Genomic DNA, 18,193 nt, shown 5'->3' with positions numbered 1-18,193 from the left:
TTGAGGTGTTTTGGAAAAACAAAAACAAACACAATAAAAAAGGAAAAAAAAAAAAGAAAGATGACGACTCAACCGTATCACAGCAAATTCAATTCAGTGGATTGGTCTCAACACTAACACCCAACCCAAACTATTCTGTGGCTGTCAGTAATGAGGCCAGAGAGTAAATGATTATCAGCCGCAACTTGAAAAGGACAAGAAAGGATGTGGATATAGGAAGGAAAAGTAATTCTGGAATGCTATCATAATTAAAATCAAGAAGCCATCTAGAGAAGGGTTTTCATCTTTCAGAACCAAAAGCAAATAAGACCTAAACATCCCATAAAGATGATAACTAGGGAGTAACAGTAGAGTCTGATAAGCTCTAGGAGCACCTACCTCAGCCTTTAAACCATGTATGTCTGAATTAATCTGCTCCCCATCCAGATGTCAACAGACAGCCCACAAATACAGAAAGAACTCAATAGCTACCCCATGACACTCAGTGATACCACACCAAGTACAGAGTGCTTCTGCACATGAAGTACTAACACACAACAACTGAAAGCAGTAATGTTCAAGTGATACACGTTAAAAAGAAATACCCCAGGAGAAAGACAAGATCAAAGCACTTGTTTCCTTTCTTTCCACATGACAAAGTTCAAAGGGTAGGGCCTTTGGTACTTATCTAAACACTTCACGTGCTGTGGGTGGAGAATGGAAGGAGAGCAGCCCTGAGGAGAAGGAATTGGGGGTGCTGGTGGAAGAAAAGCTCAACATGGCCAGGCCATGTGCCCTCACAGCTCCTAAAGCCAAACATGTCCCAGGCTGCATGCAAGGCACCAAGGGCAGCAGGAGAGGGGGGGATTCTGCCCCTCTGCCCTGCCCAGGTGAGACCCCACCTCCAGCCCTGGGGTCCTCAACATGAGAACAACATCAACCAGTTGGAATGGGACCAGAAGAGGGACACAAAGATGCTCAGAGTGCTGGGCACCTCTGCTATGGAGAGGAGCTGAGAGCTGGGGTTGTTCAGCCTGGAGAAGAGACCTTAGAGCCCCTTCCAGTGCCTGCAGTTGCTCCGAGAGAGCTGGAGATGGACTTTGTACAAGGGTCTGGAGAGACAGAACAAGGGACAATGTCTTTAAGCTGAAAAAGGGTAGATTTAAACATCAGGAAGAAATTCTTCCCTGTGAGTGTGCTGAGGCCCTGTCACAGGGTGCCCAGGGAAGCTGTGGCTGCCCCATCCCTGGAAGTGGTCAAGGTCAGGTTGGATGTGGAGGGTGTCCCTGCCTGTGTCAGGGGTTTGGAACTGGACAATCTCTAAAGTCTTTTCCAATGCAAAGAGTTCTGTGATTCTTTCCTCCTTGTCCTTCTTACTGACATTCTGGTAGATCAAATCAGTGCAGTCTTCCTCCCTTCCCTCTTTCCCTATCTAGGACACTTGTTCTACTCTAAATTTGTACAGGAACAATGAAAACCAGAATGACCATCTAACCAGGACTTCCAAGGGGAACATGTACTCTTTGTAGCAGCTATCTAATACCAAAGAACCATAAAACATTGACATTTTTTAGGTTCATGCCTGTCTAAAACCACTAAAATCCCCAATAATCTATTTTTTCCTAACAATTTCCAAACTTATTAGATGCTTAGAGGCTTTGTCACCGTAGCATCTAAATATACCACAGTGATTTTTTTTTCCTCTAGAGGAAATTATCCTAACCCACTAACTACACAGGCAGTTTAAAACAAAAACTCCTCAGGTCAGATGACTAAAGAAGACAAATATTTTCCTTTGATACCAGTGACAAGCCCAGTCAACTGAGATAAAAGGCTTTGAATACCTTTAAAAGAAGGCAGGGCCAAGACTACAATTCAGTGTAGTTTTGTTTGGGTTTTATCCTGAAGTATCACTCACAGCTAACCTTTCTGACACCACTTATTTTTCTACTAGTAAGAAGTTCTACTGTGAATATTTTTTTCTTAAATCACCAGCCTGTAAGAAGTGGATCTACCTGAAGTTTTGGTGAGGTTTTTATATTTACATCTTTTAAAAGTCCTCCTCTCACCCAACTCGAATTCATATTCAAAAGAGGCCGAAAAACCAAAACACAACACAGCTAAATTGCTATGTAAAAACTGTAACTGATTCACTAGAAGTCCTTTTAGCAAAACTTTAATGCTGCACTTCTAAATCTGTAAAACAGCTTAACACTAACGAGTATATGCCACTTCTTCTCTTGACATATGTAATCGAATATTTAAACACAGAATAATGTATCAAGTACACAACAGTGATGACTTACAATGCAGGGAGCACTTCTGGTTGAGAACAGGGAAAATGCATTTATAGGATATAGTTGTTAAATGGTCTCACTAGCAGCAAATCATTCTAATCACTTGGGCTACATCCCGCTTCTTGCTGGCACATTTTTTTATTACATCTATCTACTAGTAACAGAAGAACTTTTGAATCAAACTCCTCTAGTCCCAGAATAATATTCTTAAGCCCCTCTAGTCTCAGAACAATATTCTTAACTGCAAGTATTTGTTTTCACCAGAAAAAGATGCAAAATTCCTCCCCACCCCTTACTTTTATTAACCTTTCTGTTCCTGCTGTAGATAATTGGAAACATTTTCTATTCTTGGGCCCACAAAGCTTTTGCTGATGGTTTTTCTGTTGCTGTATCACGGAACATTCTGAACATGGACCAGATAAAAATGATGCATGCCATTCTCTCCAAAGATTATATAAAGTCCATTGTGATAAAACAGATTATTGACAGTGAGAGCAAACATGCAAACACACATTATAAACAGACAGTAGACAATATAAACAGATACTACGAGCCGATAATGGAATATTCCACAACTGCATGAAGATAATTACAAAAGAACAGCTTGTTAGGAAAGCTCTGAAAAAACTATTAATTACTTCATTTAGCAGAATTGCCTTTTGTCTTCAACCTCCTCTTCATATGGATAGAACTAATAATTTGAGTGTAAATCAGCTACATAGGGATAACTTCTTTGGCTGATCTATATGCCCAACAACAATACATTTAAGCTCCAAAGACTTTCTCAAAGTTTCAAACAGAATTCCTGAGAAGGAAACATTGTTTGGATTTCCTAGGAAATCAATCTGCACTGGTTTAGAGATTTTGTAAAGTCAACATCGTACAGAAACTACCCGAGTTCAAGATGTTCAATGCAAACACTCAATTTGCCTCTGCAAAAAAAAAAACCAAAAATTAATGATGCTAAAAATAACCCTTTTACAGCAGTGAGAAAGCTGTAAGATGACTCAAAACACTTTGTAAGCTTACCAGGTCTGGTAGCAATGCAAGTAAATTGCTACAAACTTGAAGTGAGAGTTCACAAAGTAAGGTGCCAAAGAGAGCAGAACCACAGCTGGGCAGGGAAACTCCCCAGTGACTTCGCAATCTAGTAAGTCTGACAGTGTAAAAAATATGGCTCAAATTAATTAGGAATTGAGTCATCATGGCACTCAGTCCTACATGACAAGAGTGATTTAACACTCGGGGGTGCTGCCATACTGAAAAAAGGGGAAACACAAAAAGGAACGGCAACTTTTTGTGAATATACTACTTTTGCCACATTTGGAAAATATGGTTGTCTGTATGCCTAGAGAAAGGGTCTCCAGAAAGTTTCATGCCTTGCTGAATTCTCTGAACTAAAAACTCTCTGTTAAAACTACAGGTGTTTCCAGTGATGCAAGCACAATAAAAACACGGCTAATTCACCTATGCACAGCTTCTGAGGGCAAAATAATCAAGTTACAGCACAAACATGAAAAAAGAACTGACAAAAAATGCAAATGCAACTGGCATGTCTAAGACATGTGGAACCTGCCATTTTTTTCCACAGGCCAAAGCCTGTACATAGAGTGCTGAATTCAGGGTTGTGCCAACACAGCAAATAACTACGGTTACAATACAGACTAACTTGTAGATTTAAAAGCATAACTCTCTTTACCAAAGCATTCCTTCCAGAGCACTGACAAATTTATTTCAAGTAGGTAAAAACATTTGTTTACAAAACAACTCAGGTATGCACAATGTTGAAAAGAAGTTTCACTATGAACAAAACTCCCTCTTCAGTTCTCTTTTATTAAGAACAAACCCTATAAGTTAACAGGAGTTATTTCATGATGCAAAAGTTTACCTGACAGAGATTAATCTAAATCTTGTAGCAAAAGGAAATACTAATGTTCTGAAAAGCACCCTCACTTAACCTTCACTCTTGCTTGGTGTAATCAGAATTCAGCCATCCCTTCAGAGGTCTGCTTTTCCCCCACGTGCACCTCCTGGGTGGGACACTTATCCCAGACAGTTCCAACTGCCTGAAACTGGAACCACAGACAAGATAAACTGTGTTTGTTGAGCAGCTTCTAATACCATGGCTTTTAATGTGTTTTGCAGCAAACCAACACCAAGTCCATCCTTTCCCTAGAAGGCCAAGCCTCACCTCTCCATAAATCTCTGGAATATAATGCTTAGAGGAGCTTTCCTTCAAGAAAGTCATTATTGGTGAATGCCCTTATTTGAAATATTGCAGTCTCTAAGTACTCCACATCTCTGAACAGAGAAGAAAGGAAACTAAAGCAATTACAGTAAAATGTATTCCCCATTGAAATCAAACATTTTGATTTAAAGTGTAGCAAGTCACCCTTACTACATTCACCAGAGAGGTAATCTCTGAGCACTTTTGCTGAGTTAATTTTAACTCTTGAATTAGGCTGTCTCAGACCAAGCCACTCTAGTCCATACCAGTAAAGATACTACTGCTGTGCTTGTCCAGAGCACTAGAAATGATTCCCTCAGTCCAGGAGTGAGGCATACAACTGACACGTAATGCTCACCTCTTATCTCATCTTTAAGTCTGCTGCTACCATACTGGATGGGGATAAAAACAAAACATTTTACAATCATAATGTATGCTCACTCACTATGCAAAATTAATACTGTTTTCAGTATCAGACAACTGGGCTTGATTGAAATCTGGTTAAATTTTGTCTTAGGAATTTTGAAAATTCCCCTGTACAGAGACCACAGTTATTTTCAGCATCTACTAATAAAAAGTCCAAGGATTTACCCTGAGGTAAAACTTTGTGTACTTCAACGGACTAAAATGTTACTTATTCAAATCACACAGGAACTGAGAAGACTGGCCTGCACCACCAAGTCCCCCTGCTGCACACATGGAGACTCTCCAATTCTGAATACACATAAAGCCAGAAAATCTAAAAAACCAGCCCCCACAGCCTGAACAGTAGCATTAACACCATAAACTATATCCTCCAGATATTTCTGATATGCATATTTTTTTAAAATGTGCATTTTTCACACATTTCTTTAAATCTAAAGTGAAATGGATTTCAAAATTCTTTAAATAAGTGAGAAGATTCAGTACAGATCCTGCTCACTTCAGCTTATGAACTGCATTCAAAAAAAGGAAAAAAAGTTTGAGACAGAAAAAAGGACATTTATAAAACAGCTGAGAAAATATATACACGCAGAGCTCAACAATTATACAGCTACAAGGTAACAGTTGGATACTTTCTCTTAGTAAGGTCTAAGACCTTAATCACCAATAAATGCTGACTCCATAAGACGACACAGAACTGTGAAACAAGTTTCTATTTCACAGGCACATAAAGCATTCCCAGTGTTCTGGTGATAAAGTGCAAATATGTATTTTGTAACATCATCAGTAGAGATACTTCTGGTGGAGATACTACTGGCCTGACTCAGACCAGCCACTGGCTGCCTTTTGTTAAAAAGAAAAAGCAGAATTCTGTACGCTGATCTCATTCACTTTACCTTTTTATTGACAGCATTATGGATTAGTTAGAATAAAAAAGACTATTCCAGTTGGAAGGAACCTACCAGGATCATCTGGTCCAGCTACATGACCACTTCAGGGCTGACAAAGAGTTACAGCATGTTAAGGGCACTGTCCAAGTATCTTTTAAGACACGGCCAGACTTGGGACAGACAGACACCTCTCTAAGGAGCCTCTTCCATTCTCCCGTTAAAGAAATGCTTCCTAATGCCCAGCCTAGTCCACGTGCTTGTTTTAAGCGAACTTTGAGTGCATCCCTCTATACCTGTAAGAGCAGGGGGGCTCACGTTTTACATCAGGACCACCTGCCTGTCTCTGATACCTGAAAGGACTAATTCATCGCTGGAAGCACGAGATCCCGTTTTGGTTAACTAAACTGTCTCAGGGATGGAACCAAAGCACAGCAGTTAAAGATTAAATGATAATGTCAGTGGGAATGCATCAGTGGGATCGCCGCAGAGGATGCCTCCTCGCAACTTCTCTTAGCACCAGCAGAGCCACACAAAGCTCGCTGGCAGGAAGTTTGGGATTCACGATTTATTCTCGTATTTTATCCTCTTCCCCTAAACACCTCTGAGCACGACATTCGGCTTGTTATTTACTACAGAAACACCCCCAAGTTTGCCCACTGCCATTAGAAAGGGGGGGGGGAGCAGTGAAGAGGCAAATCCCGCCATCAGATCCCCTTTGCAGACGCCCTGTCCCCACCCGGAGCTGCGGGAGCCCCCCAGAACCAGCCACCCCCTCCTGCCTCGCCCCGGGCCCGCAGGGGCACCGGCCGGACCCCCAGCCCGAAGAGCAGCGGCGGCGAGGACACTCACAGGTCACGATGGGCTTGTTCTCCATGGTGTAAATCACGGGGGGCTTCTCCCTGCCCTCCTCCTCCTCGGCGGGGTCCATGAGCGGGCGGGGTCGTCAGCCCCGGCTCCCCCGCCCGCCCGGCGCCATGGGAACACCGCCGGGGGCTGGGACGGGACAGGCCGGGCCGGGCCGGGCCGGGCCGGGGGTGGTGCTGCCGCTGCCGCCCCCCCCCCCACCTCCCCCCACCCCCTTCCCCGCGTCCCCGCAGCGCCGCTCCGGAGGGGAAGGCGGGCGGGAGAGGCTCATCCGCTTCCTGGATCACCGGGCAGGCATTACCGCTTCCGGGGAGCGCCGCCGCCGGGCCACCCGGAAAAGGGGGAATGCGGCGGGCGATGAAGGGAAGCGCGGCCCGGCACCGGAGGGAGCTCCCGGCATGCGGGGACCCGGGGCGGGGCTGCCCCTGAGGGAGGGCCCGAGGCGCCCGAGGGTCGGAGCACCCCGGGCCGCCCTGGTCGGTGACGGCCGGCGTGAACGGGGTCAGTCACGGAATGGTCGGGGTTGGAGTGACCGGAGGAGATCACTCGGTCCATCCCCCTGCCCACACAAGGTCACCCAGAGCAGGTGACACGAGGATGCGTCCAGGTAGCTCTGAAATGTCTCCAGAGAGGGAGACTCCACACCCTCCCTGTGCAGCTCTTCCAGAGCTCTGCCACCCTCAATGGAAAGAATTCCTCCTTGTGTAGGGGTGAAACTTCTCGTGTTTTAGTTTATGCCCTTTGCTCCTTGTCCTGTCGCTGTACACCACCGAAGAGGCTGGCACCATCCTCTTGACACCCTCCTGGGAGATGTTTATTTGTATGGGTGAGATCCTTTCTCAGCCTTCTCTAGACTAAACAGGCCCTGCTCCCGCAGGCTCTTCTCATAAAAGAGATGCTCTTTATTAAAATGAATCTTATTTAAATTCATTGCAGGAGTTCTGTGAGGCATTGGTGGACTTCATGGGTAGCTGCCCGATGTGTCATTCCCATGGCTGTTCCTGGCTAGTTCAGTGGGAGTCAGAGCATTAGGGATCTATTTTCCACTGACTACAAATATATAAGTAAATATAACCCTTGAAGTTTAATGATTTATAATGTAGGGTTTTAAATGGATAGAGATAATAACACCCCATTACACTTCTGTTGAGTCTAATTAGTGGTATTAGATCCATAAAATTGACCCTTGTTTTACTTTGCACTGAGATGCTATTCCTTTCTTTTAAATAAATCTCCTGTTCACCTTGGTCATCTGCAGTTTATTCAGAATCAATGCCAAACTTAGAGGGTTTGCATTTACTGTCTCAAATAAAAGTGAGTAAGATCTAGAAGGGCATATTGAAAGTAGCCTGCCATAAGGGGTAAAAATTGGAAAACACTGCATACATGTGTAAAGCCAAATGTAACCTCAGGTAGGACTATAAGTAATCTGTGAATTAATCCCAACTCTATTGCAGAGTGGCATTGTGCTCAGGTGGTTTGGGTGTGCAGATATTTACAGAAGTCAATTTGTTTAGAATTTTCTTTCAGTAAAACCTTAACCCTATTTTCTGGACTTAAAATGTTGATTCAAAAATACTTACAGCCTCCTTGTAGCATATTTCATTCCTTAATACTGCTGAATACTCCCAGTTTTATCTCTACCATTTTACTGTGGGGGTTATTGGTTGTTTCCTATTTGAATAATTTCACCAACACATGCACAGAAATTTGCTTTCACCTTGGTTGTAACAAAGCTTGTTTCCTTGGCAGTCAGACTTTAAGAATTTTATATAGCACAATAAATTGCTTTACCTGATTTTCAGGTTTAGGTGAGCAGCTGGACATGAACATTTTTTAATGCTGTGAGAGTCAAGATATATCATGGTACAATTTTATTTTAAAAATGTCAGCACTTAAACCTGTTTTACAGTGTAAGTGTTAAGTGTATGGCAAAAATTATTTACTGAAACAGAAAATAAAAAACCCTCTTTATGCACTTATAAAAAATTAGAAATTCCTCGCAGTAACCTCCAAAGTAACTAATTTTGTGCATCTGTCAAATGGTCCTGAACAGCACAGGTAGGGAAACAGGTACACCCAAGTCAAATGTATTTATCCTCTTTTCTCAGAGATTAGAGCTAAGGCAAATAAATTCACTGGGATTAACATTTTAATCACTATAGAATTTGATAAACAATTCAATTTCCTTTAGTTTTTATGTTGCAGTGTACCTGTTTCTATTAAAAACAAACATAAAAAACATTTCCAAAAACAACCAACAAAAAGATAACCCCTGTCCTAGCCCCGCTTGCTGTTTTTGATAGCAAGTGAAGCAAATACATCTCCATTTCTGGCTTTTTCCTAAACCATCTTCTCCCTCCCAAAAAACAAGACAGACTTATTATTATAGACAAGAAGACTAAAGAAAACAACTTTTCATTGTGTCTCAGGTGTTTAATTGCCAAAAATATTTGAAAGTCATTTTGATAGGGAAGTGAGATTGACTGGTCTCTGATGGGAAAAGTAGATCTTTTATAGCACACTGCACAGAGAAAAAAATCAAGCATTTGGAAACTGAGACTTTGACAGTGTTGTGCTTTTACCTTGCATTTTGAAATTAATAGATGAAATGTTCCTTCTGGGGAAAATGTCGTAAAGGGAAAAAGGGACCACTTGAAGGACAACTGGAATTTTGCTTTTCCTCTTTTACACCAACTAAAAAAAATCTCTGTCTCTACTAGAAATCATTACATATCTTAAATGAATATTAATTTTGTATCCACAAAACATAATCATTACAGACACCAGGGCACTGTGGTGCTACAGTTCACTCCAATTTTTCAACCTCACATGCATGGCAAGATGGAATTTAATTCTTGCCTATCAGTCTGTCTCTTTAGCCAAACAATTACTCTTCACCATTTCAGATTGCTGGGTGTCAGGTACCTAAAACTTTTCTGTTGCCACATTTGCATGGCAGAATTGTGCCTGCACTTTGATTGAGGAGTCAGTAAGAGAGAAGGAGCTGAATTTGAGGTAGTTCATGGCCAGGCAGAGTGCTTACATGTATCAGCATTATCATTTCTATTCCAGCCACAGGCTTAGTGCCCAAGTAGGTCACCTCTGGGATGGATCTTGACTTTGAGGCACAGTATAAAGGAGCAGATTAATCTAGGAGGCGTCTGTATGACTGGATGGAAAGACTGCATGTATATTACTAAACCAGAAAGAGTTTCCTGGTTTCCAAGTCTGTGCATCTCATTTTCCTGTGCATTTCAGGTCAGTGTGGACAGAAGGGCACAGCAGCCTTTCTTTCCATCCCTATTTCACAGCCTGGCTTCTGCACAGAGCAGAGGTGTGCTGATGGAGCAGGGCCATAGCACACACCATCAACACTCGGGTGGGTGTTCACAGGAACAGGGCTCTAGCAGGAAAAACAACCTCAGAAAAATAGACTCTCTCCCAAAATAAGGCACATAAACTCATTATATTTCCACCCAGACCCTGCACATCACATTTGGTTTAACTACACTTCATTAACTGTTTCATTAGCAGTAGCTGGTGTCTCTTCCAACTTTCACTTTGTGCACGCTGACTGTGCAGCCTCACCACTTCTCCCTCAGTTCATAGCTTCTCTCTGCAATAGGATTTGTAAGTTATCATACAGAATTCAAAATTTTCTCCTGTCAAAATTTTGCACAGGATGTGCAAATTTTTCTTGTCAAAATTTGCACTATGATGTTTCTTCTTACTGATGAGTTAGAGATTTGTACACCCAACTGCCAGCAGGCAGTCCCATCAGTACTACCTGGCTGGGTTTGGGTTAGGCCAGCTTCATGGGCAGTTTCTGTGGCTTTTGGGAACTCTCCATCCTAGAGGAGGAATGAAGTCTGACTTGAAAGGTGAGAGTTGTTTCAGAGAAAGAAACTGGTTTCAGAGGTGCTGTTTGTGTATATTGTGTGGTGGTTAATGTAAAACAAGGGTTAAATTTCTCATTGTCCTGTTCTATCATATTTTGTGTGCACAAACCCAGTGGCACAGGTGTCAGGCAAACAGAGAAAGTCAGCATATCCCATATCCCTTTTTCTGCTCCTGAATTTCCATTTCCTTTTTTTTCCCCTTGTTCCTCTTCTGTTACGGGTTTGTTTAAATGATGTGCTCTGCAAGGCAGGACAAGGTATTTCATTGTAAAATATTTGGCACTCTTAACTTGATCAAAATAAAACATTGCTGTACCCTTAAGAACCATATCACAGAGATTAATGAGCTCAGTAACTGCAAGAGAAGCAGCAGTTTTCTGAGGTTTTCTGAGGAACTCAATCCCATGTCTCAGGTCTCCCAAAGAGCAAGAAGGTTAATTAAATCCTGGCTCTTCGTTGTAACATTAAATCCTAAAATATCATGTCAGCCTTCAGGTCTCTACTGGGAGAACTCTTGGTGAATTTCTTTCAAATATTTAAGCAGCAGGAAAATGAAAGGAAAGCACTTAAAGTGAATCCCTAATTGCCTTATGTTTTGATGCAGTGTCCATTACAGGGGAAAACCCACATTTGAAAATATTCCTGCTGAGTTTGAAAATTATGACAACCATCCTATTTTGGGGAAGCAGAGAGAGAAAAGATAAACAGAAAGAATGGTGTTGATGAAAGGAAATGATTACCAGCAGGCAAGGTTTTGATAGGAGGAAAGTAAAATTCTTATGCCAGGTTTCTGTCAGGATGAAGACAAAACCAGCAGTGTCTACAGGACAATTTGATTCCCCCTCTCCACTGTTATCTAAGATAACCAGGGCCCAGGGGTATCATGGTAGATCCTAGGATCCCAGGATTTGCTAGCAATAACTGTCATGAATTTCTTGTATCCTCTCAATCATGTAAAATCCAAGTAAAGATTTACCATGAAAAATCTTATCTTTATATTCTCCATATCTGACCACACTCTAACATTTCTGCTGGATGTAGTGGGTTGAGCCTGGCCTGCAGCCACACAAACACTCACTCTCCCATCCCCAGCAAGACAGGGGGAGAAAAGAAGAAAAACAGAAGTGGGAATGTGTTGTCCTGAAAATTCAGCTTCTGAGCTTGCTGACATGGTTTTCTAAAGACTTTCCCAGGACAGTAACTGTAAATATAGATATGTGTACATTCTTTCTGTTACACATCTTGTGATGGGCATTTCTCATGGCCAGTGCAGTGAGAAAGTGTTATCCTGACCATCCAATCCCTGGCCATGGTCACAAGCCTATAAATCCTGGGAGGAAAAATAAACTCTGCTCTTTCTTGCACCACACCTCAACCTGTGTCCGTGTGATCTATTCATCTTCAGTGGCAACAGGAATGCACATGGGTTGAGATAAAAACAGTTTATTAGGTGAAGGAAAGAGAGAGAAATGAAGCAAAGGAAATCATTCAGCCCATTCCACATGCAGAACAGCCATTCTCCAAACAGAAACCACCATGGAAGCCAGAAATGTCCCTTTCTCTGTCCCAGTTTTTACTGGTGACCGTGAGCTTTTGGCATTGTATTGTACATAAGGAAAAGCCCTTTGGCCAGGGGGCCAGCCCTTTGGGGTCAGCTGGCCCAGCAAAGTCCCCTCACAATCTCTTGCCTATCCCAGCCTACTTGCTAGAGGAGAAGAGTGTCCAGTTCTACTTGTTTTTACAATAACCTCATTTAACAGATTGGGTTGGTTTCCCTGCAATGACTTAGTGTAGGATCATGCCAGAGATATTAATGAAATAACATCCAGACTTTGACATATTGTTACCCACTACTTAAAACTGAGCCTGTAGATGGACAATCCTGGGTGAAATGGTAGGAGAGAGCTTATACATGTGCTTTTTTACCAAAGTTTTAGGTTCTGTCTGACCTGAAATGATTACAGAAGAGAATGATTACAGAAGAGAAATTTTATGGGGAAGATGAATGTTTGAATGTTCAACAGAAGCAAGTTTTGGAATGAAAAACTGAAGGAATTTCTAGAGAAAGAGTCCCTTTTCAGGCTTTCACCTGTGGAGAAAGTTCAAACAAACTTTTCCAATAAGGTTGAAGGATAAATCCTTACTTGTAGGGATTTTTCTTTGATACTTTTGGTAATTAATATTTATGGAGAAATGGATATTGGAGTCCATGGGCTTCCACTGAGTTGACCATCACTCCATACAGTGTTTGGGATTAAAAATAAAACAACATAATAACTATAACTAAGTTTTACAGAATTGGTGAAGGAAACTTTATCCCAAAGGAAGAATTATTGACGGAGTCAGGGGAGAAGCAAAAGCCTAGTTTTATGTTTTCACTTTGATTTGTGGCAGCAGTCAGAAAACTGTCACCAAAAAGCACAGAAAGTTTAACTGAGGGAATTCTGTTTTTAATTAACTAATTTCATGAAATCACAGCCACCTGCAGAAACAGAAAAAAAAAAGCTAGATTTTTATATTTGGGAAAATAATTTTATAAGATTGTAAATTCCTTTTTTTTTAAATGAGTACTTTAAAAGCCACCTTGTCTTTTTTGAATTAGTATGTCAGCCACAAATCATTAGTGGTACATAATAACCAGAATGTTGGCTTTTTATTTCATATTGTTGGGAATGAATCATTGACAGAAATACATTTAGTAGCAACAAAACCAGAATGGGAAACCTATTTCCATAGAAGCTCTATTCCAGAGCATTTTCCTTCCATTCATAGATTTCTGGAGCAGAATCTGCTGTGTTTTGTGAACTGTTCCCCATCACCGGAGTTAGAAAAATATGAGAATGTAGAGAAGGTGACAGTAACTGTGGTAGGGCTGCTGCATGTCTCTGTTCTGAATCCCCTAAAAGACCACAGGACAAACCAGAGGGACAAAGTTGAAATGTGGGACCAAAGAACTTCTAGAAGGGTCAGGAAAAACAAACAGCCTGAAGAAAGGGAGAGAAAAAGAGAGAAATCATAGAAATGCTTATTTTGAATCCTCTTTATAGCACAGAAAATATTTAATAAAACAGTCTACAGAAATACAGGTCAGCATGTGAGGGCAGAGCAGCTGGAGCAAGGAGGAGATGCTCCCTGGCCTGGAAGGGAGAATCAGTACCTTGCTATTTGTCCAGCATAATCTCCACAATCTTTTCAACATCAGTCTCTGCCATCTGGGACTCCTTTCCTGGTGCTGCCTCTCTTCTAGCACCCCTTGAGACAGACTTTCCTCCTCCTCCAAACAGTTTGCTTTGACTAGTTCTCTAAAATCCTACTCATCCAGGGAGGATGCCACAAAAAGGCAGTGTGTTTGAGTTATCAGAGGCAGCTCCAACTTGCAGACATGAGAAAGGCATTTGGACTCAGATCTAGTGCTGAGTGTGTTACAAGCATGCCAACCCACCTCAGCAAAGAGGAATGAGTTCAGAGTGTGAGATTTTGAGTAGGAAAGTATAAACATCATTACCAGGATGTTAATGTTACACATCTAATGATGCCAGCAACTGCTCTTGCTCCCCCTGTACCACATGAACCACATTAAAGAAAGAAGAGGGAAAAGCAGACATGACAGCCCTTATTCCAAGCTAATTCTGAAGACCAGAGGAATTCAATCTGAAGCTGAGCTACCACTGCCCTTGCTTCCTTTTCTTCTCTCCCTACACATCATTTAGATCCATTTCCCAAGTCACTCAAACATATTTAGTAACTTACTATCAATAGTGCAGTGATCTTGGAGCCTTTCACAGCTCCCTGAAATCCAAACAACTTTTCAACCAGTATGGGCAGAAATAAGGTCAGGTGCCAGCAGGCAGAGAAGGCCCTCAAGCCCCAGGAGTTCCTGCAGCTCTGGGCTATGTTCAGGATAGACCCAAGCTGCAAAACAGAAACATTTCAGCTGCCAGCAGGGAGACACAGGGCTAATTAGCAGGTCTTGAACAGCAAGATTCAAACTGAGAGCATCCAGCACTCCCCCTGGTTTTTCATGGATGCTACTTCTCTGTATCACCTGTCTCTGTTCCCTAAGCACTCACCTTTTCCCTGCTATCCAGCCCTGCTGAGCAAGGAGCTGTAGCAGTGTCATGAGAACATCAGCTCAAACTGTGTGAAAATGGAAATCAATTCTCCTGACTCATGAAAGAGGTTTGTGTCAGGAGTTTCATTCTCATTTATGCCACAAGTATGAGTGGCAGACAGCCCAAGGCAGAGTCCCAGGACAGTCACACCTCCACATAATTCTGAACTTCCTCTTTAGACTGGAGACCTTAGAAGAAAAGGCTTGTTTGTCTGGAAAATTACCCTATCCTGAGAGGAGCTAGAGGCACAGAAAGATACACATTTGAACACTGGCTGTTCTTTGGAAAAGGGGGAGGTAAAGGGACCACCCCCATGGGATGTTTCAATGCACAATTCAAGTGCAGAGGCTTTGGTACCACCACCAGCAACGTGATTTCATCACCAGACACAGGAAACCTGTCATGGCCTGCCATGAGGGCCTGCAGAGAGCACAATGTTTAATTTAATCTGTGTAGAGCCAGAGAGCTCCCTGCTTCCAGTTTACAAGGTAATTCACTGTTCTTTTATCAGCTATACTCTGCAGTCTGTACCTGGACTCTCTCAGCTGTGGACTGACAACCCTTTCCTCCAGAATATATTAATTTCTATTTATTTTTATTTACTACACGATTAGAAACATAGATGTGTGGTCACTTTAAAAACCACATTACAGAAAATATTATTAAAATACACCTTTACTAACTAATTATGCTTTTGTGCAAACACATAATAGTACTTCTGGGTTGTTACTTCATTTATCACCTTTGTTAGGAGTAGCTTCTGAAGAGTAAGAGTTCTGAAGAGTTGGTAAGAATGAGACCATAAAATTTCTAATTCAATTTTCTAGACAATAAGGATCTATTCTAAGGATCTTCTAAGGATGATTGTTTAATCTCTGCCTATCACACCAGCCTGAGAAAGAGCTCACACATGTCCAAGGGATAATGTAAAACTGTTGGGAATAAGAAAGAAGGGAATCTTAGAGTTACAGCATTATTTAAATACTCCTCTCTGCATTTATCAAGGGAAAGCTCAATTCCAAATTAGAATGTGAAATTATTAGTTGTTAAATTAAAATGCATTATTAATTAGAAATTAGATTCCCTTGCAAGCTTATCTTGAGCTGGTCCTCCCTGGGTGGCAAAAGTGAAGTACTACAATAATGAAATCTAAAGAAGAGGCCCAGGAAGCCATTCATAATAAGCATAGAAGTAAATATTCTGTTAAGAAGTCTCACCTTCAGAATCCTTTTTTTAATTTTTGTATCCTGCCATGACAGCAGCACCCTCTCAGAAGGTTAAATTGATGGGGTATGTGTGATTTCATGGAGAGGGAGGAGGGCTAAACAACCAGAGACTCAGCAGTAGAGTAAGTTTTGAGATCATAAAGACATCCAGGCCACAAAGGCTATTTCCACCACAGGTTTCTATTCCAGGCTTTGATCCTATTAGACTCCAGTGCTCTTAGTAATAAAGCTACTGAGACAGCTGTAAAACAAAATATATCACTGATGGGAGAGAAAGGACAATGAAATCTCTCATCAGTTCTTGCTTTGACCACCACTGCCCCCCAGATAATACAGCAGCAAATATTTCAAACAGATGATGCTGCTTAGATCCAGGTCCTGTAGCAGCACTGCAAACAACCCTTCACTCCTGTTAGTCCTTTTCAGCTGTGCCTGAAGACACAAAGGTACTGAGAGCCTTGCCCTGAGCACCAAACTGAAGAGAAGTAAAACTGAGCTTGAACCCTCCTCCATGAGCGGTTGAGAAATGAGGTTTCCTCTTGCAAGTGGAACAACAAAAATCTGATATTTAATTTTTGTAAAGGTGCTATATAGTTATGATGTTTTGTTTTGTATCTTGAGTGGGACTGAGTACTGTTTTGTCACAGGCTGCACAGCAGGTGCAAGGCCCTTTATCCTTCTGCTGGGTGGAATAGCAAATCTCCTTGTCTGAGGGAGACAGAAGGGAAAATCTGTGTGTACTGGTGGTTTGGGTGACACTTCTGAACCTGTGCTGAAATCTCTGAGAAGCCCAAGGGAATTAAACACTGACTTCCATCAGACTGAAAAGGAAGTCATGTGCCTAATCCTATTAGTGCCTGTAAAATTCCCAGACCTAACATTAGCTCCAGAGGTTACTCCACCGAGAGATCCCTTTGAGATTAGGCAAAAACCCTCATATTGCTTCCATGCAATTTGTTCTCTTTAACCATGTTATTGCTTTGGAGTTAACAGCAATAATTTATGTTCCATTATGTGCAGTACTTAATTTAGATAGGCCAGCTGCCTTCCTGCATTGCTGCCAGCAAAAGAGTACACACTCTCAGGAAATAACAAATTTGCAGGTTTCCCTTGCCTGCCCTTTTTAATCTGACTGGAGTTCTGGGCCAGGGGTGCTGGGGGGATGTGGTTTCTTTGTTCCCATCTAGCAGGGAACTAGTTTTCCTCCCCAAAAGCGCAGAGTTCCAGTCTGCAGCACAGGGTTGTGTCTTGTCCACAGCTCACAGCTGAAGAATATTCAAAAGCCTTTTCATAAAAACATGTATTGCAGTTTGAGGTCTTTTTCATCCTTTAAATTAATCTGGAAAGAAATATGGGGTTTGCCAGGTAAACTCTTTTATGGTGTTCTGTTAGAGAGTCTTGCTCTGAACCTACCTGCTGGCAGGAAGAGGAAACAGTGCATCCTTCTGGCAGATTATGCCATTATAATCCAAATAAATGCTCTATACTGAAAACTTTAAAATCCTTAATAAATTAAATTTTTAAAAATCAGAATTTTGCCATAAAACTTAAAAAACAAATCTAAATGATGGGAATCACACAATCGTGTGCTGAGCGGATCATGAGAAGAAGAAAGTAGCAAAACAGGAAAGAGTTTTGCTTGCTCATTCAGCATTGATTGTATTTTCCCTATACCTCAGTTTTGTGCAATTGCTTAAAGTAAAGCCTTTCACAGCTGGGAGAAAGCCCAGTTGTGCCTAAAAAGAAGTCATCCCTGTTTGGTCAAACATGACACTTGCAGCAATTGTGTGAAGAGAGGAGTAACCTCAGGGAGAAGGATTTTCCCCCAGTGAGCCTCAGGGGATTAGCTCAGCTCTGTGGCAGAGTGGACCCTACTTTTATCACCTACAAAGCAGCTTTGCTACACAGAGGCAAAGGACAGCAGTCTCCTACCTATGACAAGGTGCTCTGAGCTGATAGGAAGCAAACAGGAATTAGCATTTTCCTGAAAATACCTGTGGAATTCATATTTCACTGCAGCAAAGGTGGAAGGATATTTGTATGTGTTCCTAAACTATTGGTTTCCCTCTTCTAATGATCTTCCTTATAAATGGAGAAACCACTAGCACTTAACTACTTTTAACTTCATTGGATAAGTGGAAAAATAAGAGATGTCACAACTAGGCCAGCGCTGAATTTGGCTTTTTCAAGTGTTGCCCGACATCAGCAAGATGAAAAACAAAGGCAGTTCACACCACAAGGCACAACAAAGTAAAAACAGCAGTGCTCAGTGT

At 41.7% G+C, this 18,193-nt stretch overlaps 1 protein-coding gene and 1 long non-coding RNA gene across 2 annotated transcripts in view; one reads left to right on the top strand and one right to left on the bottom strand.

Annotated features, from left to right (window-relative positions):
• TRAPPC10 (trafficking protein particle complex 10) overlaps positions 1-6,856 on the bottom strand; it is a 37,844-nt gene extending 30,988 nt beyond the window's left edge. Inside the window, exon 1 of the mRNA XM_015630270.3 lies at positions 6,666-6,856. Coding sequence (XP_015485756.1) covers positions 6,666-6,744 — 79 coding nt within the window. The 5' untranslated portion in view covers positions 6,745-6,856. The remainder of the gene's footprint in view (positions 1-6,665) is intronic.
• A 47-nt stretch (positions 6,857-6,903) lies between these two features.
• On the top strand, positions 6,904-7,931 carry LOC107206101. The gene is made up of 2 exons (XR_001522270.2): positions 6,904-7,506; positions 7,617-7,931. It is a non-coding gene; the product is annotated as an uncharacterized LOC107206101 (long non-coding RNA).
• Positions 7,932-18,193: the final 10,262 nt, after the last annotated feature.

Source organism: Parus major, chromosome 1 (assembly GCF_001522545.3).
Source record: "Parus major isolate Abel chromosome 1, Parus_major1.1, whole genome shotgun sequence".
NCBI lineage: Eukaryota > Metazoa > Chordata > Aves > Passeriformes > Paridae > Parus > Parus major.
This window is presented reverse-complemented; position numbering and strand designations above follow the sequence as displayed.